The sequence below is a fragment of the Rosa rugosa genome, chromosome 5, assembly GCF_958449725.1.
Source record: "Rosa rugosa chromosome 5, drRosRugo1.1, whole genome shotgun sequence".
Lineage (NCBI taxonomy): Eukaryota > Viridiplantae > Streptophyta > Magnoliopsida > Rosales > Rosaceae > Rosa > Rosa rugosa.
In genome coordinates, this window is record NC_084824.1 from 43904056 (window position 1) to 43928695 (window position 24640).

At 36.7% G+C, this 24640-nt stretch overlaps 3 protein-coding genes across 5 annotated transcripts; all 3 read left to right on the top strand.

The window, feature by feature from the left end:
- The first annotated feature begins 4857 nt into the window (after positions 1 to 4857).
- LOC133707763 (L10-interacting MYB domain-containing protein-like) lies at positions 4858 to 7105 on the top strand. Its single transcript, XM_062133253.1, has 3 exons — positions 4858 to 5450; positions 5980 to 6279; positions 6376 to 7105. Exons 2-3 carry the CDS (start codon positions 5980 to 5982, stop codon positions 6943 to 6945), a joined length of 870 nt encoding a protein of 289 aa, XP_061989237.1. The 5' UTR covers positions 4858 to 5450; the 3' UTR covers positions 6946 to 7105.
- A 145-nt stretch (positions 7106 to 7250) lies between these two features.
- LOC133711714 (protein ALP1-like) lies at positions 7251 to 8624 on the top strand. The gene is made up of 3 exons (XM_062137817.1): positions 7251 to 7751; positions 7832 to 8063; positions 8158 to 8624. The coding sequence occupies exons 1-3, from the start codon at positions 7251 to 7253 to the stop codon at positions 8622 to 8624; spliced, it is 1200 nt and encodes a 399-aa protein (XP_061993801.1).
- A 1585-nt stretch (positions 8625 to 10209) lies between these two features.
- Positions 10210 to 15850, top strand: LOC133712461 (nucleotide-sugar uncharacterized transporter 1). Of its 3 annotated transcripts, XM_062138568.1 has the most exons (8): positions 10213 to 10621; positions 11637 to 11788; positions 11893 to 12098; positions 12171 to 12264; positions 13075 to 13241; positions 13356 to 13526; positions 14956 to 15239; positions 15397 to 15850. In XM_062138568.1, exons 1-7 carry the CDS (start codon positions 10549 to 10551, stop codon positions 15224 to 15226), a joined length of 1134 nt encoding a protein of 377 aa, XP_061994552.1. In that variant the 5' UTR covers positions 10213 to 10548; the 3' UTR covers positions 15227 to 15239; positions 15397 to 15850. The 3 variants fall into 3 exon arrangements, with proteins under 3 accessions (XP_061994553.1, XP_061994552.1, XP_061994551.1); XM_062138567.1 differs by having other exon boundaries at positions 10214 to 10621; positions 14956 to 15850; XM_062138569.1 differs by lacking the exon at positions 11637 to 11788 and having other exon boundaries at positions 10210 to 10621; positions 14956 to 15850.
- The last annotated feature ends 8790 nt before the right edge of the window (positions 15851 to 24640 follow it).

Below are 24640 nucleotides of genomic sequence, written 5' to 3' on the forward strand. Positions count from 1 at the left end.
CTATTGACTGCTTCAAAACATCTGCCCTTTTGCTATCTCAATAATGTTGGAAAAACAAAAGGGGCATACCATTCGGTCCCAGAGACTTCATTGGATACATTTGGAACAATGCATATCGCACCTCATCCACTGTATATGGTGCACAAAGCTGATTATTCATCTCTTGACTAACACTAGGTTGGATTGCTGCCAATGTCTTATTCACCGCCTCAAAATCCACCTTTGAAGCCTGGAACATATTAGAGAAATATGATGTTCAACCCCATCATCATCCTTCGTCCACTGACCATTCTCGTCAAAAAGCCCTTGCAGCCTATTCTTCATTCTTCTATTCTGAGCCTTCCGATGAAAGAATCCAGTGTCTCGATCCCCTTCCTTAAGCCATGTAACTTTGAACCTCTACCTCCAAAAAGATTCTTCTTGGTACAACAAAGTATGCAGTCTACCCATCAGCTCCTTTTTCTCTTGCTGCACAACCTCGGAAATGGACACATCCAAAAGCTCCTCCAACCTAGTCCGTATCCCCAACATCTGGAGTTGCCTACTTCTAAATACTTGCTTTTGCCACTTATCCAACTATCTATGGGTGTGAGCAATCTTCTTTGTCACACAGAACATAGGTGTGCCAGCGATATCCGTCTTCTAAGCCTCTGACACCACTCCAGCATACTCAGGATGCTGCACCCAGAACGCCTCAAACTTGAAGCGAAGGAACTTAGTTCTAGACGCAATAGGGATCGTACTTGCCCTCAAAAGGATAGGAACATGATCAGAATCCGATGACTGCAGATACAATAGTTTTGAATAACCAAAAAGATCAAACCATGCAGGCGTACAAACCGCCCCATCCAACCTTAGCTGAGTTTCCGAGTTCCACCAAGTTGCCATTGCCCCATGAAACCCTAGGTCCAACAGATCTCCGTACCCTAGCACCTTCATAAAACCTCTCATCTGTCTCTCTGCCCTAACCGAACCATCAATCATTTCTCCATTGTTTAGTATCTCATTGAAGTCCCTAATGATTGTCCAAGGTAAAGAGTCTAAATCCGAAAGATCTCTGAGCAGCTGCCAGGATCTGTCCTTTTCTCCAGTCCTCGTATTGCCATAAAAGCCCGTCAACTGCCACGATGGTAGACCAACGTCCCCTATCACCACCGTATCCATATGATGGGCTGAAGTTGTCTTCATTTGCAGATTGACTTCGTCACTCCAGAAAAGCCCCAGACCACCGGACATACCCTCACTAAAGACCTTTGGCATTTGCAAACCCTAGGGCTCGATGCAGTTTATCAAAATCCTCCCTCCTGCTTATCTTCGTCTCACAAAGAAACATGATCTGGGGACGATTTTGAGTGATCAGATCCTTCAAAGCCCTAGTCGTAGCATCATTGCAGATTCCTCGGCAATTCCAGCTGAGAACATCTAGATCCATTATGGATTGATTTGCTTTCTAATCCCTAGAAAGTAACCCTAGCGGCAGAGCAGCTAGGTCAGAATTCAATTGTTATCCCAACATTCAAATTAATTTAACTTGAAATTTAGTTTACCTTACTGGAGCATAACTCAAAAACTAGCTATGAAGATAACTATCAGTGAGGGAGATGCCCCAAAACATCCTCTACTTACCACCTTGATTTTTACCTTACCTTTTTCAATTTTTTCGAAAACTCCATCTGGTTTTTGCTCGTAATGAATGCTCTCCTCTAAAGAATTGTTTTTTTTTTTTTAAATAACATTAAATGGCAGATCGTCTTGAGATCATATACATACACTGATGAAAATACAATAACTGAATAATAGAAGAGGGGATAATATCTCGAACTAAAATTTTGTTTTGTTTAGACAATTCTACTCTTTGTCACTAAGTTTAATTTACTAATTTTATTTCACAATGACATGAATCTGTGAGCTTAAAAAAAATTTATTTTAGTGTAGGAAATTTTAAGTTATCAAAAGTTTAGTTAAAAAAAAAAAACACATTAGGGTTCTTGCCATTTTTCTACTTTTTCTGGCCAAACGGTGAATAATCTGACAAAACTCTAAGGTATAAAGTTGTTCTACTTCTTCCAGACTTTCTATTGACTATAATTTTGCAAGATTTCATCCAAATTTGAGTTGTGGCGGTTGTTCGCTTGCTGCCGCCATGAGCCACCGCGGCTCCTCCGCTTTTAATTACTTGTTCACCTATTTTCGACTCCTTAGGCAGACTATAAGAAGGCATTTTACAACCAGTTCTATCAATCTTATCGCAATGTAAAAATGACATAATTTTTGGGTTTGAAACAAGGTATGATAAGAGGAGGTTTATTAACTTGTCTAGATATGCTTCATTGTCAGTCACCAGTGAGCAGGGGCGGATCCAGGATTGAAACCTTGGACGGGCTTGGATTTCTTAAACAAAAATTTATATATATATATATATATATATCACTTAATCCCTTTGTGTTCCACAGTTCCAGTTCGTAGTTCCAATTCATAGAATCATAGTGCCATTCACAATTAGACAAACAAACAGAAAGAAGCCTCCTGTTTGAAGTACAAAGACACAAAGTTGATTAGCACAGCTGCACAACAAATGAACAATTGCTTAGGGCTGGGCTCGGTTCGGTACCAGAGCCGCAGGCCCAAAACCATGTACCGTACCGACCTAGTTTGGTACATAAAATGGAGAACCACTACCGGCCACCTAAGTCGGTATACCAACTTATCGGTATACCGAGAGACTTGGTTGGTATCGGTTGGTTGGGCCTCCAATCGAGTTTATGATTGGGCCAAAATTCCAATGTGACCCATCTGTAATTTTAAAAAACCCAGACCAATAAGTAAATGAAAAAAATCAGAAAAATAAGTATATAACTCTCATTCATGATACATCAACTTCATTGCATCATTTCATCACTTAATTGTTCATACTTCATACTTTATACAAATTCAGAAATTCCAATTCATAGTTCATAAAATCACTTCACTGAAAAAGTTTATAAAAATGTACAATAATCTGAATAACTAAATTGAAAGTTCATGTGAAGAAACAAGAGAATTAAACAAAACATCAAATAGACAGTAGCAGTTGAACCAAAAATCTGCAATCTGCCAAACTGCAATGCTGCCAAACACATGAAATTTGGTGTCAATGAAGCTCAGCAATGAACCAAAAATCTAATAACACTTAAGAGAAGACTGCATCACTTATAAGTTATAATCTCGATTAGGTTTGAAGCAAGTCAAAGTGTCAAACAACTATTTTAACTTCACAAACATACAATAATTAAAACAAGCTAGTTAGAGATGGAATTAGACAGCTACATACCTTACAAGCACCTGTAGGCTGCTAGAGTGCTAGACATCAGTTTGAACAGAAGTGGTACTGTTAATTGATGATTTCTGATTACAGAATGTCAGAATTCCCTCAATTCAGTCAATTCACATCAACAAGATGCAAAGATAAAAAGAACCAAAACTAAGGAAGTTTCCTTAGTTTGACTAACCTTCGATCAATGATGATGGAAGCATGAATTGTTAAGTTTGAAAATGTCTGATTAATAGTACGAAACATTACAAATTAAAACTAGACCACATAACTATACCACATAACATTACATTACAACCTAATCAAACATTACATTAAAACTGGACCACAAAAATACAACCTAATCAAACATTCAAACAAAAATAAGAGCTCTATATCAGTATATCAACATTCAATCTCTATAATGACAGAAACAATCAATTATGAAACAAAGTTACAAAGTCACAGACTGAACCTCACCTCTATAATAATTATTAGCTTTCCAAATCTCTAAAAGCAATGCCAATCGGGACCTGATATCCAAAAGCAAAGACCCAAACAAAAAGCAAAGCCCAGAATTAGTTAATCACCAAAACGTGAAAACCTAGAACATTACATAATTGAGAGACCCTGCAGAGATCGATTCAGACAAAAAAATAAAGTAATGGGTTCAGAACTCACAGCAATAGAGATCGATCCACTTGAAAGAGACCGATTCGATTTCACTTGAGATTAGTGGCAACAGAGATCGAATCCACTTGAGATTCAACATCAACAAGCAAGATGCAAAACAGCAAAAAGTCAAAAACATTAGAAATCACTCAACTTAGAACATGAATTGAATGAATCCAAGAGCTTCTAACTAAAATTAAAACAAAAATTAACAAAAATTGAATGAAGACTCACCGACAGTAGACACGATTTGAATGAACAGATTAACACTTTATGTGTTTGATTCTTGGATAGTTTGGGCTTCGAAGGAGAGATCGAGTCAACGAGAGGTGGAGAGGGTTTGAGTCTGAGAGAGACTCGAGAGTGAGGCTGTGAGGGACTGAATGATCTTTCTGAATCCACCCTTAGGGTTTGGAAAGTTTTAGTTTAATCCAACGGTTATAATTTAATATGCAATAAAACTATTAATAATCAACGGTTCAGATCAATAGATATAAAAAATATATAAATAAATAAATAATATATATTATATACGGTTCGGTACAGTATACCGTATTTTTCTAAAAATCAATACCAATACCGTACCGTCAGCTGTATCTCGGTTCGGTAATACCGTACCAATAGTTCGGCTACCGAAAATGTCGGCTACCGAATGCTTTGGCTCGGCTCGAACACGGCTGGCTGGTTTGACTCGGCTGAAAATGCCAGCCCTACAATTGCTGCCTTATACAGTTATACTTTAATTAAACCTAGTACCCACTTGAACGACTTGATAAGTATTGAAATCAAATAATCAATTAAACATTTAACCAATTAAACCCACAACAAATCAACAATGGCTATGTTTGGGGGGGCTTTTTTGCTCCCCTGCTTATAAGCACAAGAGCATCATGCGTTTGGTAACTCAGCTTATTTTCAGGCTTTTAAAAAAGCTGCCCCAGCTTCTGTCTAAAAGCAGAAGCTGGCTCCCCCCAGCTTTTAAAAGCCAGAAGCTCGGTCGGGGCACTGTAGCGGTAATACTGTTCATTAATGAATTTTTCAAAATCCCGTTTTGTATCCTCCGTTGGCTGAAACAATTACAGCCATCTGCCACCCACCCTCTACCAGTCTCTCGATCCCATCTCCCATCTCCCTCAGCTCTCTCTCCCACTCCCATCTCCCATCTCCCATCTCCCTCAGCTCTCTCTCCCACTCCCATCTCCCTCCGCTCGATCTCCGCTCTATCTCCGCTCGATCTCCGCTCGATCTCCCCTCTATCAGTCTGCTCGATCTCCGCTCGATCTCAAAAGTATCTCCGCTCGATCTCCGCTCGATCTCCTCTGCTCGATCTCCGCTCGATCTCCTCTGCTCGATCTCTGCTCGATCTCCTCTGCTCGTTCTCCCTCTGTTCGATCTCCCTCTCACAGAACCCATCCAATCACAGAACGCATCTCGGCCTCACTTGCATCTGAAATTGAAGCCTCAATCAAGCAATTTTCGAATCAAGCAAGTCAGTCTCTCTCCCTCTGCTTCGTTCTAATTGTTGTTATAATTGGTTGTTATTTTCGTACTTCTTGTTAAATTCGTAGTTCTGCTTCGTTCTAATTGTTGTTATAATTGTTGTTATAATTGTTGTTATTTTTGTAGTTCTTGTTATTGTCGTAGTTCTTGTTATAATTGTTGGTTATAACCACTTAACCAGAATAGCAGGCAACCAGAACAAGTCATACTAACATCATCATACTTGAATTTCCACTATATGATTAGTTCCGATAATAGACTACAATCCTCAGAAATGCTTTAATGGACTAAAATTCTAATTTGGTGTAATGAATTTGATGCCAGATTCTAGAAGGTTACATCAAGTATAAACATTTTGGGTTTTGTTTTTCTGTGTACATTGAGACTTTATTTACTTTTGAATTTTGATTGTGTTTTGAGGTGCTAGCTGTATGCAAGTGTTTCTTAATCATTGATTATGCATTGGGGTTGGTACTAAAGCTTGGGCTGTAAATTTTTGGCGTTTTTATCTGTGCTAGATGGCTGTTTGGAATGATGGTTTAGTAGATGTCTTTTGTGACATATGTATCAAGGAGGTGGATAACAATAATCGTCCACATACTCATTTTAATCCGGAGGGATGGGTGAATATAATCAATAATTTTTCTAAAGAAACGGGCAAAGAATATACTAGAAAACAACTGAAAAATAAATGGGATTCCCTCAAAGATCATTGGAAATTATGGAAAGATTTGAAGGGAAAAGAGACCGGTCTTGGGTGGGATCACAGGCGTCAAACTATAGATGCATCCGATGAGTGGTGGCGCCTCAAGATTGAGGTATGTAAATCAATTTAATTATTTTGGTTAACAATTTTACTTCATTTGAGATACATAGAACATCGTATGATTTATTTATTTATTTATTTTGTTCAGAAAAACAAGGAATATGGAAAGTTAAAGAAAAAGGGAATTGCACCCGATTTTGAAGACAAGTTGGATAAGATGTTCATGGGTATTTCAGCCAGTGGGAAGCATGCATATTCACCATCTTCTACACTACCTATCCCTAGAAGTCCACAACAAGGTAACAATGAGGTGAACCTTGAAGGTAGTGGTGACTCTGAGGACAATGATGAGTTGGCCCCCACTCTGCCTAAAAGAAAAAGAAATGAGAGAGCTGAGAAAGGTAAAGGAGTAGTACCAAAAAGAGAAAAGGTGGGAGGTGCTGCTCATTTGGCTAAACAAATTAATCGAATGTGTGAGGCAATTGAGAGTAGGAGCACAGCAACTTCCATGGTCCATAAAAGTGTAGAAGGTGGAGGCACGAGTATTAAGGACGTGATGAAGGATGTCACCTCATTGCCTGGTATCGAGCAGGGTAATAGTTTGTGGTTTTTTGCCACTCGACTGTTTTTAAGTGGAGAGAAGAGGGAGATGTATTTCACTATGGAAGATCCTAACGTGAGGTTGGAGTGGCTGAAATTTGAGATGAACCAAAAATAAGCTTATCTTGTCTTTGGTTAAGCTTATGTTATATTTGAAGTTTTATGTTTGTTGTTTGTTTCGGCATGTTTTTAATTATGAGAATTGAATTTGATTACATGTTTTTCAGCCCAGCCATATTCATTGGTGGGTTTGATTATGAGAATTGAATTTGATTACATGTTTTTCATCATGTGGATATTCATTGGTGGGTTTGAGAATGGATTTTGGCCTCATTTTGTTCATTACTGCTTGTTAATGATTTAGTTTATATTTATCATATTTATAAAATCAGTCATTTAAATTTGCAGGTTTTGGATTGAAATATGAACAATTCGGGAGTAGATGAAGTGGAGGAGGAGATATTCTTACGAAGTGTACAATTTAATGCTCTGCTCATTCAACATTATTACATGAACTATGTTCATAAAACTCCTTGCATGGTATCTTCTCAAACAGGTAATAAGTGGATAATGGAAGTGCTACAAGGGAATGACATTTGGTGTTACAACGCCTTTAGAATGCAAAAGGAAGTATTTTATCGTTTATGTAGTGATTTGGAAGTTCAATTTGGGGTGTTGGGTTCAAACAGAACAAGTCATATTGAAGTTATGGGAATGCTATTGTGGTGCCTAGGACAGGGATGTGGAATTAGGTCAGTAGCAGAACGATTTCAACATTCTAGTGAAACCGTTTGTAGATATTTCGGACAAGCACTAGATCATTTGTGTGAATTAGGTAAACTTATACTCAAGCCTTCGGAGAATGAATTTAATGGTGTTGCACCGGAGATAATGAGGGATAACAGATACATGCCTCATTTTAAGGTATTTGTCATGCGTTACTAGTAAATTATTTCACAATTTAGTTACTTATATTAATTGACTAATAACATCATCATTTACAGGATTGCATTGGGGCTATCGACGGAGTGCATATTCCCGCTTCTATACCTCCTGAAAAACAAATACCGTACATTGGTAGAAAAGGAATACCTACACAAAATGTTATGGTAGCATGTAATTTCGATATGCAATTTATCTATGTATGCGCGGGATGGGAAGGGTCTGCTCATGATACAAGAGTGTTTCTATCGGTACTTCGAGATCCTGAAATGAAGTTTCCTAAACCTCCACCAGGTAACTATATTTATTTATAGTTGTTGGTACTAATCAAATTTTATGATCCTTTGAATGAAGTTTTGTTCAAATTTGACATTTCTTTATTTTACAGGAAAATATTATGTTGTAGATTCCGGATACCCTCAAATGAATGGGTTTTTGGGACCTTACAAAGGTCCGCGACAACATTTTCAACAATACCGTAGGCAAGAACCAAGAAATGAAAAAGAGGTATTTAACCAAGCACACTCTTCTCTTAGAAGCGTTATAGAACGCACATTTGGAGTTTGGAAAAAAAAGTGGAAGATTTTAAGGGACATGCAAGGTTATTCATTTGATAAGCAAGTGAAGATTGTCATTGCCACCATGACACTTCATAATTATATACGGAGACATGCACATGGTGATAGACATTTTGTCCGCAGTGAAGAAAGAGAAGGTTATGGGTCAAGTAGTGAGATAGAAATGGATGATTATGTAGAAGAAGAATATCATGGTCACGGTGCACAAGAAATGGAAACAATCAGAAATAACATTACTCAAAGTTTGATGAATGCGCGTAATAACGTGAACATTTGATGTGAACCATCCACCAATTGTTATTAATGTTACTAATATTTTTGTATAAGTTATTTTTAAAATTGTCCAATATTAATCAAAAGTGTCACCATGATTTATAAAAATTGAAAGTTAACAAAAATTAATAAGGACATAATAAATATTAAAATTAATAACAAAAGCATTTGAACAACATTGTTTGGTATATAATCAAGGCAAAATAATCTCTCATGTCCAATTTGGTCATTCCCCAAACAAAAAGCACAAGCCAGTTTGATTTACCAAACACTTTACCACTGCTTCTGCCACTGACAGCTCCTAAAAAAAGCCAGTTTACCAAACACTCAGCAGCTTTGCTTTTCAGCCACTTATTCTCAGAAATAAGCAGAAGCCAGCTTTTTCTCAAAGAACAGCCCTACCAAACATAGCCAATGGCAGTGAGGAAGATAAATACCGCAGATTTGACATTTGAGATAGGAGATTCGTACAGTAGTGACTATTATTGGCCATATTCAATTCAAACCCCTTGTTGAGGCAGCTATGAGGGTAGAGAGGAGTCTTTCTTAGGGAATAGGGACATGCTCGTGTAGATAGTCGCCGTCCATTTGGTACGGTGGGTGGTCCCAATCAAGGTCCATCCAAGAGATAAAGGTGGTTCTACTTCTGAATCCTCTACTAGTAGTAAACCCTCTGGCCATGGAGTCATAGTGGTGGATTACTTATTGGGGAGCATAGAGTGCAATAGTACTAGTTCTAACAATGGGGTAACTCAGTCTAGTGGAGCAGGCAGAGGTAGGAGTCACTCAGGGCAACCCCGAGCTCAAGCAGGGAGTGTTTTCTATGATTAAGCAGGAGACTTGAGCTGCAGTAAATGTGATTATGGGTACGTTATCTATTTTTAACTATGATGCTTGTACACCGACAGACTTTTGTATCTATTTTTTATTGTTGTTATTTTTCCATTAATTGTATTCTAAAAGGAAAAAAAAATTCCCATTGTTGTTTTTCCTGTTTGTATGCCAAGAAATCATGGTATGGAATGAGAATTAATTTCATTTTTCATGTAGAGGTGTCCTTTGGTTGTGGTTAGAGATTGGAGGAAATAAAAAATGAGATTTGCGACTCCCTCATAAAGTCTGAATTGAATTACCTAGTAAGAGGTGGTATTCTAATTCCATTCCCACTGTCAAATGCAAAATTACATAAATTATCTCTCTAAAAAATTTATTTTCTCTCGCAAACATTCCTTATAAGTTAATGTTATATTTGTACTTTAATTAGTAAAATAGTGTTATTGAAAATTATAATTTTATATTTAATTCTTATGACTTACCAAACACTACAATAGGAATGAAAAATAAATTTCATAATTTAATTTTTAATAATGTTCCAAATACCCCACATGAAAATACCAAGATCTATTTCATTTCATATCGGTCTGGAAAGGAAAATAAATCATTTTCCTATTTTGACATTCCTAGAAACGAAACGGGGCCAAAGTAGAAAAAAAAAAAAAAAAAAGCTTTCTCGTGGGGTGGTCAAAACAAGGGAAAAGAAAAAGAGTTTTACCACCGTTCTAACTGTCTGTCGGTACCTGGGGCAGGCGTGATGATGTCTTCGACCTCGATCTTTATATATGGTTTCTCTCTCTATTTCTCAGACACAGGGACAAACAACTTCAAATTTGCGCCATCACCGCTCTCGTCAACCCACGTGTCTCTCCTTCTCTGTCTCCTAAATGGATGCTCTCTTTCCCCATTTCCCCTTCATATCCTCGTCATTTCAGTTCAACTCAAACTCACAACTACTACTTGCTGCTCCACTCTCACTCTAATAACGCCGTTCGAGAAAGAGAGAGAGACCCAGAACCCGAAAACTACATCTTTTTAATCACAGACAGTGTTAGAGATCGAAAGGTTTATGCTTTTGCAACTCCAACCCAAAAATGTTAAATTTCTTAGGGAGGAAAGATGTTAGGAAGATTCTCAAACGCAAGGATAGTGATGCTGGTGAAAGAGGTAATCTTTAGTTTCCTTACTCCTAATTCCAATAATATTTTTCTTTTTCTTTTGAATTTTTTGTTTAATTTAAAGGCTTAATTTTTTTTTTTCCATGATTTTATTGGATTAGACATAGCTATGAAGGGTCTCTTAGTTTGGTTGATCTGGGTGACTGATGCAATTACTGTATTGTAATATTTCAGTTTCTTCTACTTGTTTTCTGGGCAGTAGTGGCCGGCGTTTCTGGGGCTCTTAGTTTTTGTTGGTTTAATCAAATAGCTTGCATGTCAGTTTTGCTGCTTGCTTTCTAGTGGTAGATTTTAAGACCTGTTTACTTATGACTACATTGGCCCATTTGCATGAGATTTTTGTTGAAAATGTTAACCACTTTGATTAGAATCTATTGATATGAATCTTTTTCTTCCCTTTTATTAAATAATTATTCTCCTTATTTGTTACGGCAATTTATTTGAACTTGTAACATCTCGATTTGTTTTTTTCGTGTTAATGAATTTCTTTTGTGCTTAGTCGGAAATATGTGTGCAAATTCCTGTTTTATTGCTAAGCTTCATATACTGCATTTGCAAAGAAAAGGAGTTGCTTTATATTTCAATTGGAGTTTTAGTACTTACTCAAGTAAAATGGAACTAAAGGCGCTCATGGCATGTTATGAATCTTTTCTTGTAAGAAGATTTGCTTTTGTTCATGAAAATCCCGAACCTTGAGTATGTTATAAGGTGTGATTGCTTATGACGTGGTTCCGAGTGTGATTCTCCACCTTGATATTGTATATGTTCTTTATGAGTTGAATGCTTCTTCCTAAAAAGAGGTTAGACTACTCTTGTTTTGTGTTTTGACTTTAGAGGTTAGACTACTCTTGGTTCCTCACTGTCTGTGATTTAAGTGATTGTTTGAAAGCAAAATTAATCATACAATAAGCAAACCATTCAGAGTATGACAGTAGTCATGGATCTGTATTATGTTAGACAATGATATAATTCTTCTCGTCCAACTTTATTGTTCATTAACTCAGGAAAAGCTCTCGAAGACTTGCGGTCTTCTCTATTCAATGTGTTTCGCTCACCTGAAGGTGCAAAGCGTCAACAGCAACAACTATGTGGCCCTGCAACTGCTCTTACATTCAATTTTATAGTTGCTGTTGGTATAATTTTCATGAACAAATTGGTTCGTATGCTAAATTTTCTACCATGTTGAATCGATCTGTAAATTGCCTGATTGGATCTTAAAGTTACAGCAGTTCAGTTGGTAACTTCCTTTGTTTTCTTCAGGTGCTCAAAGTTGTTGGGTTCCAGTTTCCTATATTTCTCACTTTTATCCACTACGTTGTAAGCTGGTTGTTGATGGCCATTCTGAAATCTCTGTCTATCCTCCCTGCATCTCCCTCAAAATCGGCTCGCTTATCTACGTTATTTACTCTTGGCTTTGTTATGGCTCTATCCACCGGCCTTGCTAATGTTAGCTTAAAGTACAATAGGTGAGATATTTCATAACTTTTTTCCTAATTAATATAGTTTTTGAACATTGAATTTAATATCTCTTTCTTCAGTGTGGGTTTTTATCAGATGTCTAAGATTGCGGTTACCCCATCCATTGTTCTCGCAGAATTTTTACTCTACAATAAGAGAGTGTCTTTTTCCAAGGTAACAGTTTTCTCTTGGGTGTCTTGAGTATCAATTATGCAAGTAAACTGTAGCAGACCAAAAAATTTGGGATGATCCATGTCTGGTTTTACTCGTCACAAAAAAGAAAACAAAGGTGATTGATGTATAGCTTTGCGTGTTTGGGGAAAAGCGGATACTATATTGTTTTCGCTATCCTCATTATTTTCATCTTCTTTTGATGGACGAAGAAATCAGGAGTATGTGAACCTTATATTCCCTGTGGTCTGCATTGTACCAACAAATTTATTCGGGCAAATATATATTACAACAGGGAAAAAATAAGCTGCTATATGGAAAATTGTATTTAATTGTAAAACCTGGCATTGGTGACTGCATACCAATCATAAATAAAACATAAAATTTTTATAATATATATAGAGACATCAATAGAATATTTTGGAGTTGATTTGTCCACCATGAGTTTTATGCGTCCGGCACCATTTCAGCCATGTGTACAATATTAAAATTTTACTTCAAATATGTGGAGACATCCTGGACATTTTACATATCCAAATGAATCACCTAATCCTGCCTTCTTTCTCTCTCTGAAGTGCTGCCATGCTACTTTTCTGGTTTACATCTCTTGAACTGCTGTTACTATTCTTTTGGTCTATGATACTTTTGTATTTAGGATGCTTGTATCAGTCTGGGTACCTTGAATTGATTAACCTCTTTCTTTCCGAATTCTGCTCCAACATTTATTACTTTATTTTTCAATCATTGTTACAGCCAAGCAAAATGTAACAAGTTCTCATTTCTGTCCTAACTCCATAATATGAAATCTTTCAGGTCCTAACACTTGCAGTAGTATCTTTTGGTGTTGCTGTGGCTACTGTAACGGATCTGCAATTCCATCTCTTTGGTGCTTGTATAGCATTAGCATGGATAATACCTAGTGCAATTAACAAGATTCTTTGGTCTAGTCTGCAACAGCAGGAGAACTGGACAGCGTTGGCGTAAGTTATGCTGCATTTGTAATTCTTGAATTTTTATTGGAATGTCCTTTATTTTGACATCTACATGAAAGAATCTCCATTTGCTTCTTAACCAAAATGCAACTCATTGAACAGGTTAATGTGGAAGACAACACCAGTTACTTTATTTTTTCTGGTCGCACTGATACCCTGGTTGGATCCACCTGGTGCTCTCTCCTTTAATTGGAGTTTTAATAACACCTCGGCAATTCTCATGTCAGCTATTCTCGGCTTCTTACTTCAGTGGTCTGGTGCTCTAGCTCTTGGGTATGTATGTTCTATATAGGTCCCCATATAATATCTGTTTCTTCTCTGTGGCCACTACATAATGACCTGCGCGGTTCTGTTTCGAATTATAAAAATCTTTGCCTCGCTGGTGTCTGGTTTATGTTATACCCAAGTAGCCAAACATGTGAAGTTTCAGTTGTAAAAAATGAACAAAGTTGTCTATGGGGTACAATATTATAATTGAACTTACATATGTCATAGATTCAGCGTTAGTAATGATCTTTTAGCTTAGCTGTTAGATTAGATATGGACTATATGGATCGCTGAGGTTCTTTGAAGCATTTTATCTACTTTCCATCTGAAGTTTCCATATATCATATTATGGCTAGGAAACAGGTCTGTTTTTAAGGATACATGATGTCTATATATAATGGCTAGGACAATGGTCTATTTTTAAGGATACATAATGTCTATGTATAAAGTGTCTAGCTCTTCAATTCAACAGTTCCTGCCTTTCACATCCATTTAACCTCTATCTGTGTCTTTACTTCTTTGTTGGAGAGATAGATAATTACTGGCAAATCTTCTACTGGATATGAGAATTGGTTACCTTCCGAATTGATGAGAGAAATCTAAATTGTTTTGAGGTGTATCTTCACCATTGCATTTTACTTGGACACTTAATTCTACATTTTCTTACAACCTATTTATCGCAGAAAATCTTCCAGAACAATAACAGTTTTTCAAATGTAAATATGTAATAGTGAAGAGTTCTTGATAACTAGTGGGTATTTCGTTTTATTCTTGCATAGCTTTTATCATTTGCACTAATCGCGTTGTCAAATAATTTACTGTTTCATTGTGTATTATCATCCGCATTGCGTTAGTGATTCATTACATCATGGATCAATTTCTTTTCACTTGAATTTTTGTTCACCTGGCACGTAATGGCTCTCAAACAAGCCAAGATAGAATCTCGTTAGCAACATTATAGCTGTGGACTCAGAACGTCATTAACAATTCTAGACTATAGCTGATAGGAGGCAATGACTGAAGGAGGTTAGTTGTATCCATGGTAGGCCATAACCAATAACTTACGACTATGTGGGAGGATTGAACAACACTTGCTAGACTGAGCAACATATTGCCCCAATATCTAGAATTACCTGCAGGTAGACCGTAGACAACTGACCAAAAAGACACCAGGCCAAGTTTTACAGATGACCATTATGATAAATAATAGAAACTCCCTTTCTCATGATAAGTACTTCAACTATAGTCTTGTAAGATCAGATAATGGATTCATTTCCTGCATTTTGTATAGTGTATATTAGGGACAATTATATTTTCATTCATCACTATTTATTTTACTTTCTGAGCTATGCACACTAGCTATGCACACTAAATTTTGTTTTAGCTGGTTGTTTTGGTTCTCATCCTCATTTTTTATCTTTCTGTTAAATGACAGGGCTACATCTGCTGTTACACATGTTGTTCTTGGTCAATTCAAAACATGTGTCATTCTTCTTGGAAACTACTACCTGTTTAGTTCCAATCCAGGCAAGACCAGTATTTGTGGGGCCTTCACAGCAATTGCCGGAATGTCCATTTACACTTACCTAAATTTGAGGCAGCAATCAAGCAGAACATCCCCACGACAAGTCTCTACATTACCAAAATCTAAACTGAGTAAAGAAAATGGCAACCATGATGGAAATTACGGGGCCGAATCTGTCTAACACAATTCATCAGGTTAGGTACATGTGAAGCTCTAACTCATCACTAACTCGGGCATTGTTTCAGTTGTTTACTGTTAGACTAAAATTATTCAATTCTGATTTCAAAGTTAAACCGCATTTGGTGTTAGGTTGTTAGTCTGATGGACTATTATATGACTTACCTGCTACAGGACACCTTTTTGTAGATTCTGCTGGGTTCTTCAGTACTATCTTGGGTGCAAACTGAACATTGTATATATATTTAATGAATTGGGGGTTAGAGATCTCTTTTCTGGATACAACTTGATCATGCTTATCATTTCAGCATTTTTGGTCAGAGATTTGATTGCTCTCACGGTCACACACTTCTAGCCGTAGTCATTTTTTTTTTTTAATCTCTTGTTCTCTAACCTTCTGTGAGTTTGTTTGAGTTGGTCAACCCAAATCTGAAACAAAGCTGTGCATTAGTATTTGAACGCCAGACCGCACTTTTGGACTTTTTCCTGGGATGCAATTGCATTCTTGTAATTCAAGACCACTCATTTGTCAAAAAAAAAAGAAAAAAAGACCACTTGTCTGTTGGCAAGCTAGCTGAACTTATTATTTTTTCATCAATAGCATGAAAGATTTGGGCTTTGGCTGCTACGTAATTGGGCTCAATGCATTTGATTTATAGCTTTCAAAAGACTTGTGGTTTGAGTATCTCTTTCTGGCATTTTGTAAAGAGGGGTTGTTCTAATATGGGTTCTATTTCAGACCTCTCCTATTTGTAAAATATGATGATCCTCCCTTATAACAAAATGAAAGAAAAAAAAAAGGCACCACATTTGTTCTCTCCTCCGTCCCGGATCTCCGGCTTGGTTGGCAGTATGACGGTAGCCGTTTGTGATGGTTCTTTTTTGGCAAATTTATTGTGTTTGTATTTGGAGTTGGAGGAAGGAACACAAACAGGTGTTTGTGCTGAAATAATGGACGTTTAATTGTTCCTCTACAATCAAAATCGTGAACCACATATTGTTTGTACCATGTTGTTCCTTTATATCTTTAGAACTTCTGAGAATCAATCGCAAATATAATCCAAGTCACATATGTTTATTAGTGCAAACTTATAACACATAGTAAATGGAAGTTTGCTAGAAGAGTGAGCGCTTTCGTAGAAGCTCACCTCTTGGACAGTATTGATATATAAATAAATATATTAATTCGTCAAAAGATGAGCATTGGAGGAAAAATGGAAATACATTTTTTCATTTTGACAGTTTGAGTTTTCAGGTAATAAGGAGTTGCAATTGCACTTAAACAGTCGTAAACGATCTTTATATAAGTATGGCCAGAAGCCAACATGAAAATCACTACAATTCCATCTTTTTTTCTTTTTTTTTTTCATAAGAGAAACATCCAGTTAGCTAGGGTTCTAGTATGTGTCCAATCGGTAGTTGTATATTGCAAGATAGAAGTTGAAGAACTAGTGCATAAGTGCAAGATTGCTAATGCAAGCCAGCCAAGCCTCTATCATCCAAACAACTCAGTGATTTCCAATTCATTAGTTTTGTTCCAATTCAATTTTGTATTCTTATTTATTTGTCGAATTACTGTTAGTTCTTTGAGTATTATTTATGAAATATTCTTCATATATTATTTGGCATATAAGTTGATCGGATATAGTGTAGGTAATACACATTGGTTTAGATATAATTATCAAACTCATGGTTTCTAGGCTCAGAGATTAATCCGCTGAGGGTTCGGACAGCCAACAGGGCATTGTAGCCCCTCCCATGGCCACGCTTATATTTCAGTAAATAACTGGACGTGGGCAAACGCAGGATGTGGGGGTTCTACATTTTGAACGTTCCCATGGTGGGACCCGGTGCATCCACTGAACCACTTGCTGCAGTTATTTTTCCAATACAAGTTAGTACATCATAAGAGATATTTCATTTTTATGTTGCGTTTTAAATTTAAATGGTTAGAGTTTAAGCTTTTATTACAGCTTGTTGAAATCTCTAATCTTCATTAAAGTTATTTAATACTAAAGATCTTTGAACATGGATTTGATCAAATTTCATATGATAGTCATGTGATGGAGGGGGATAGAATGAGAGGTGTAAAATGTAAAATAAAAATAACGGAAATAGGTAGTTTGATGAAGAAAAGAATGAAGTGATGTTCAAATACCAAATTTGGTAGTGCTTATCTATGAAGCTCTTATTATTAAAAATCTTACACCAAATATTCATATTCTATCAAGCGGAGGCCTTCGTGGAATACGAAGCGACCTCAAGAAACGAAACCTAGGTTTCGTGTGTGGTGGCGGTAAGTTTGCGCTCCCCAGACCAGGCAAAGGCGGGACGACGTGGGCTCGAAGAGGCGGAGCATCTGCAGGTGTCTCAAGCGACAGCGCTGTGTTCTCGTTTCAGGTGTCCACAGGCTCCGATCGTGGCGATTATTGGCTGTGGTGGTTGAGGGTGTGGTTCTAGCTTGCGCGGTTCAGCGGATCGGGTCGGGATCTGCAACGTTGGGTGCAACTTCGCCGGCGTTTGCAGCTTATGAGAAGGACGACGGTCTGTGCCTTGGCGGCAGTCTGATCGTGATCGTTTGTCCGGCGTTTGATCTTTCTCTGTAGATCCAGGTCTCCTCCCTTGAGGCGATGGTGGAGCTTCGCGGCCGGCCACTGGAAGAATGGACGGAGTGCTGCCCTCGGGCTCCGATCGGATCATCTTGAAGGTAGATGGGAAGGAGGGGGTGGTGGGCTGTGGGCCCTGTCGGGTTGGGCTGCTGCCTAGCTGGGCTCACCCTTTCTCTTTCCCTTCTCTTTTGGGCCTGATTTGGTTTGGTCTGATGGTGTGGCAGGTTCTGTTGGTTTTGCATTTGGTTACAGGACCAATCGTTTCAGATCAAGACTGCTACGGGAGTTGGTAATTATCTGGAATAAGATTGGTGTTCATTTTCAAGCGGCTTATGGATAAGGAATTGCTCCTATTTGTTTGCTAGGAAGTGCCTTCTCTGTTGGTACCGCAATTGCGCGCCTGGCTAATGGGGATGCTAGTCAATGATTTTGCCCTAGAAGACACTGGGTTGTTCTTTGTCTATGAGTTCGCTTACAAAGCGGGCTCAAAATTGACTTGTAATGAGTTTACATTGCTTAGATAGGAGCGTGGTTGTTATCTCGCTATTTTTCTGTCTTTAAGTGTATGTTAGACTCTGGCTTGTTGGCTGGTCATCTAATGATATCGACCATTTATTTCAAAAAAAAATGAAGCTCTTATTAAGGGTTTACGTACATGGTTAGTAACTTTCTAAGAAAATTATATTATGCTCAATCACCATTGAATTTATATCCAGTGGTGGGAGAATTAATATTAAGTTATTTTGTTTTCCACCATTGAATTGAGATATACATGTAGTGTAGTATTCTTCACTTGGTGAACAATACTCCTACTAGTAAGTCTACGAAATGCTTTTGGATAAATTTTTATTTAAAGCAATTTTTATTGTTAATTACAATTTTCTCTCCCAATTAAGAAGAGGTGTAATTTATTGTTTGTTATATGTAGTTAGTTGTTATTATACCGTAAGTGTAAAAAGAGTGTTGTTATTTTATATTTACAATACGTACTAGTCTAAATAGGAAATAGTGAGTTGTTGTTCGTAGATCAATGGAATGAGAGATTCTTTGAGTTATTTCATCATGGGGTTCGTCTATGGTATATCAATGTATAGATACATCAAGTAGACCGGTTCAATTGAGGGTTAAAGTGACTCTATGTATTGGTAGATTAGTATGCGGCTACCCTACCTCTATATCAAATTATTCTATCTTTGGCTCTAACTAAATTTACTTAATGTATCGCTAATTTGATGTATTGTTGAACTCCTATTTCTTCATGTTGCAAAATTTGCAGAGGATAAGGAGATTAAGTGGTTTTCGGTGGTGGCTTGGTAATAGGCACATTGTTTTATAAGAGGAGGATGTGGGTCCTCATGGAGTGTGAGTTACTGATGTGCAACAATGGCAATAATCAAAATCTGGCTCTGTAGGTTGAATTTTGATAGAGCAAATCAATCCCAAAGCGGATTTCATAATAGTAAATCAATATTATGAATACCTTTCAACTTTCAATTTGGCAGAAAATTTATAAAGATAATTGACTCATGGAGGCTTAACAACTAAAAGGTCGATTTGTTGAAATGTAATTGAAAATGAATATCATAAGAAATTCATTAAATTACATAAAGAAAAGAATCTCATAGTAAATAGACATTATATGACTATATTGGGTCTGGATCAAGGGACACATAAATTTACACAATTTTTGACACTTCTTATAGACCATTGGATTTTAAATCTTTTAATGGCTAAGATTAATTGTGTGAATGATGTCAACATATCAGAAAATGACAGGGCATATGACGTGGCATCAATTTAATTTCACAATAACGAAATTGGATTAGATTAACCTTTCAGAAAAAAAAAAATAGATTAGATTGAATTTTTTTTTAAAGAAAAAAAATGCAATTAGATGATTATCTCGCAGAAAAAAAAACATAAACAATAAACAAAGAACCCTAGCTCTTGTAGAAAATTAGATGATTATCTCCCAGAAAAAAAAAAAACATGAACAAGAACGCCCAGATGAAGGTGTTTGTTTATGAACAAGAACACCAATTATGAAGAAATGATAGCAGGGACTCACAAGACCATAATCATGAAAGGGGTGGTGGCAAAGGGTTCTGAAGAGCTGCTAAGAACATCAGGAAGCTACCTGAGAGACGACATTTTCCTCCTCAAAGCCCACTGGTCGCCATTGTACAAGAGCTAGGGTTCTTTGTTTATTGTTTATGTTTTTTTTTCTGGGAGATAATCATCTAATTGCATTTTTTTTCTTTAAAAAAAAAATTCAATCTAATCTTTTTTTTTTTTTTTCTGAAAGGTTAATATAATCCAATTTCGTTATTGTGAAATTAAATTGATGCCACGTCATATGCCCTGTCATTTTCTGATATGCTGACAGCATTCACACAATTAATCTTAGCCATTAAAAGATTTAAAATCCAATGGTCTATAAGAAGTGTCAAAAATTGTGTAAATTTATGTGTCCCTTGATCCGGACCCGACTATATTATATATAGATATACTATTATCTTTGCTGTAATTTTATTTCATCCTACAAAGATATGCTATATGATGTGGTCAAGAAATACTATTCTTGGCATTACTCGAATGAATCTACCCAAATCCAAGGGCACTAATCTAACTCATGAAAATAGAATTGAAACGAAAGTCATAAGCAATAAGTGTCAAAGCTAGCAACTTTGATTTGATGGGATATATAATAGCAAGATTGTTTTAGTTAGCTCAAGGTTTTTCCAATATTATTTTTGGTTTGGCAATTAACTTTTGTAACTCAGCTCAAGATCTCCAAGGTACGATAATTTCAGGTTTAAATATTTTTCAAATTCTTTGATGATTGTGCTCTTATTGCGCGGGAGTTGCGATTTTAGCACCAAATCATCTTGTACTAAGTTATTCCTTTATATCTTTAGAATTTGTGGGAATCAATCGCAAATATAATCCAAGTTGCATATGTTTATAAGAGCAAATTTATAACACATAGTAGATGAAAATTGGCTAGAAAAGTGGGTGCTTTCATAGAAGCTGGCCTCTTGGCCAATATTGATATATAAATAAATACATTAATCTGTCAAAAATGAACCTTAGAGGTGAAATTACAGAATGTATATGTATTTCTCACAACTAAAGAAACTGATCAGTATGTCAACAACTTTAGGGATTAGTCTTAGGAGTGCAGGCCTGTTCGCATCCTAATACAAGATTGCAGTATAACTTGAATCCTAATCGAAATTGCAGATATTTGATGATGTTATGATTTATTCAATTCGCCAAACCATCCAAAGTAAAATCATCACACATAACACAAGATCTGTTGACGCAGTAAAACTCTCCAAAGAGGTAAACAACTGCGGGCACTATGCCGGTGAACAATCCACTATATGAATAGGAAAGTACATAAAGATCTTACACAACTCATCTACTAGAACCAATCTAGTGGGCAGCGGTGTCTTCTCGTCTTTGCTACTTTCAGATTAGCGAACTTGTTCTTCTTTGTAAATCTTGAGATAGCACAACTCTCACGTCGGTTGTCAATCACCTCAAGGCACAAATCATGCAAGAACTACCAACACACATGAAGCATAAAACCAGAAAACTTTTTTTACAAAAAAAGCTTAGGATTTGATAATCCTTCAAGAGCTAAACAAGGAACAACTCATGAAGAATTCTCAACAACAATATTGGCTCAATACTTTCTGAGGATGAAAGATCAGAAAGCTCTTTATAAACGTAGCAGATATATGTTTTCTGTTTTGGTACACTCTAACAACGTGAAAACACACACACACACACACACAATATATATATGAATGAACTAGGGTCTTCTAGGGTTTCTACTACGGAAAGGCTTTTCAAAAGAGGTTTTTATCCACGGATTAAAATCAGACATTTGAAAGGAAAAGCCCATAAACCAATTTAAGAAAGTTTGAATGCTTTGGATAAAACCTTCCAAAAATTCGCATATCAGTACATTAGGATTGAAAAGAGGATCGCATCCTATAATAGGATTTAAAGGCAAGTTCAATCCTAACCACTTTACAAGCATGCACATGTATGCAAGACATACCTGATTGATGAGAGTTGTGCATGAAGCTTGAAGCATTCCATTCTTCTAAGGATCCAAGAGTAGAAAGCTATTACATGAAAACATGACTCTTGGTTGTTATGTTTAGGAAATGCCAATCAAATAAACATTGCACTAACAAGAGGGAAAACGAAAAAATATATTTTTTGTTTTGACAATTTGAGTTTTCAGATAATAAGGAGTTGCAATTAGACTCAAACAGTTGCAAACAATATAATCTTTATATATGTATGCCCAGAGGCTAGTAGAAAAATCACTTCAATTCCATCTATCTTCCATCTCTTCTTTTTCTTTCATAAGAGACACATCAATTTTGCTAAGGTTCAAGTCTGTGTCCAATCCATAGTTGTTTCTTGCAAGATAGATGTTGAAGAACTAGTGCATAAGTGTAAGATAAAGGTGGCAAAGAGGCCATTAGGCCCCAGCACAGCACGAGCACGGCACATTTAATAGCGGCCCGGCACATCCTGAGCATGTTATTCAAAAGGGTTGGACTGGGCTGAGGAAAATGAGCCCATTGGCCCGGCACAGCCTGAGCACGACATATTGCGGTCTGCAAACCTGCCCGTTTCTATAATATAAATTTTTGGCAAAATAGTGAAATTACCCCCTGACTTTTCCCGTAGGTGTCAGTTTATCCCCTGACATTTCAATTTTGATTATTTACACCCCACTTTTCTAAATTTTGCTGATTTACACCATACTGTTAATTTTTAGACTTTCCATCCAATTTCTCCGTTAACATAACCTCACGTGTTGGGTGTTTTTGTCTTTCCAATTGTCACACAAAAAAAAAAAAAAAAATTAAGACGTGAGGTTTAACTCTAGCTCAGAGACAGCTCTAATCACTTCTATATTTGATTTCTATTATCCAATTTACGTGGGTTCATAATTCAAACCCAAATTGACAAATTCCGCCACACACAAGACAATTTGTCATTGCTATCTTCCCAACCAATTGGATCCACCAAGATTATTATCTATTCTTGTTATCTGCTTTTTGGTTGCTTTTGCTATATTAGAGTTCATATTCTGGGATTGATCCATTAATATTCCGAATAAAAATTTAATCTTGCTGATGGGTTTTGTGTAGTCTCATATTTAGAAAAGTGAGAGTGTAAAAAATCAAAACTGAAATATCAGGGGGTATATCAACACCCATGAGAAAAGTTAGGGGCTAAATTGGCTACTTTGCCTAAATTTTTTCCTTTATAATATAAAGATAATATATATTTATAAAAAATAAACTTATATTTGAGTGTAAACAATAAACTTAAATATAAAGATAATATATATTTGAGTATGAATTTGGATTCCCCTTTAGATAATTTTGCTGAAAGTTTATTACTTTGTAAACAATAACAAAGTCGACTGTTTGTAAACAATGAGCATTTGTCACTTATTTATAGGGGTGGGCGCGGTGCGGTTCGGATCGGTTTAAGGCCCAAACCGCAACCAAACCGCTTTTTTCGGTTGGCCTATATATCAAACCGCAACCGCATTACAAAAGGGATGAACCGATTATTTCGGTTACACCATTTTTCGGTGCGGTGTGGGTCGGTTTCGGTTTGGACCGATTTATTAATTTCAACTAGAAAGAGAGGGCCAAAATCATGCTTATATTTACCTAACAGTTTCAATAAGGCATAAATAAATTTTGAATGCATTTAGAGTCCACACAAATAGGCAAATGTCACCCAAATATCAAGCAACTTGCAGAAAGACCATATTTGAACACTTAACATAGCAACTTATATATATATCAATAATCAAGCAAACATAGCAACTTATTACAAACTAAAAACCTAAACAAAAATGGATTTCTTATATATTAAAAACCAACATTTCCATCAACAGAGAAATAATAAATAAATAAAATGTAATTAAAACAAATTCGGTGCGGGTCGGTTTAAATCGGGCGGTTTATGACCCGAAACCGCAACCGAACCGCATAAAAGCGGTTCAGTGCGGTGTGACCATGAAACGACACCATTTTAGTTCGGTGCGGTTACCGAACCGCTTTTTCGGTGCGGTTCGGGTCAGTAACCGCATTTTCGGTACAAAGTGTCCACCCCTACTTATTTATTTATTTTGTTTACAAAAAAAAAATGATCAATAGAGTGTAGAAATTAGTTTTGGTTTGTGATTGGCCGGATTGTGTATAGTTAAGACTCGAGACTTTAAGAGTAGAACCGGTGGTACATGAGTTGCAACTTATATTTATAATATTGGCCTAGACTAGTTTTAATTTTCGACAGGAAACGAGTAGAGCACGACTCGCCTATCGGCCTAGCACGTTGTGGGATTGGGCCGTGGGCCGGGCCGGGCCTAATGTTTAAGTATATGGACTGGCCCGAGCCTGTTAAGAAATGAAACTACTCGGGCCGGCCTGAACACGGCTCGAAGCCCGATGAAGTGGGCTGGGCTGGCCCGTTTGCCACCTATAGTGTAAGATTGCTACTGCAAGCCTCCATCAACCAAATAACTCAGTGATTTCCAATTCATTATATGTCGTTCCAATTCAATTTGATGTTCTTATTTATTTGTTAACTTAGTGTTAGTTCTTTGAGTATTATTTATGTAATATTCTTCATATATTAATTGGCATATAAATTGATCGGATATAGGTAGGTAATACACACTAGTTTAGAGATAATTATCAAACTCATGGTTCTACTAGTGTAGGGGGTTTAGACATGGTTATAAACCTCATTTTTCC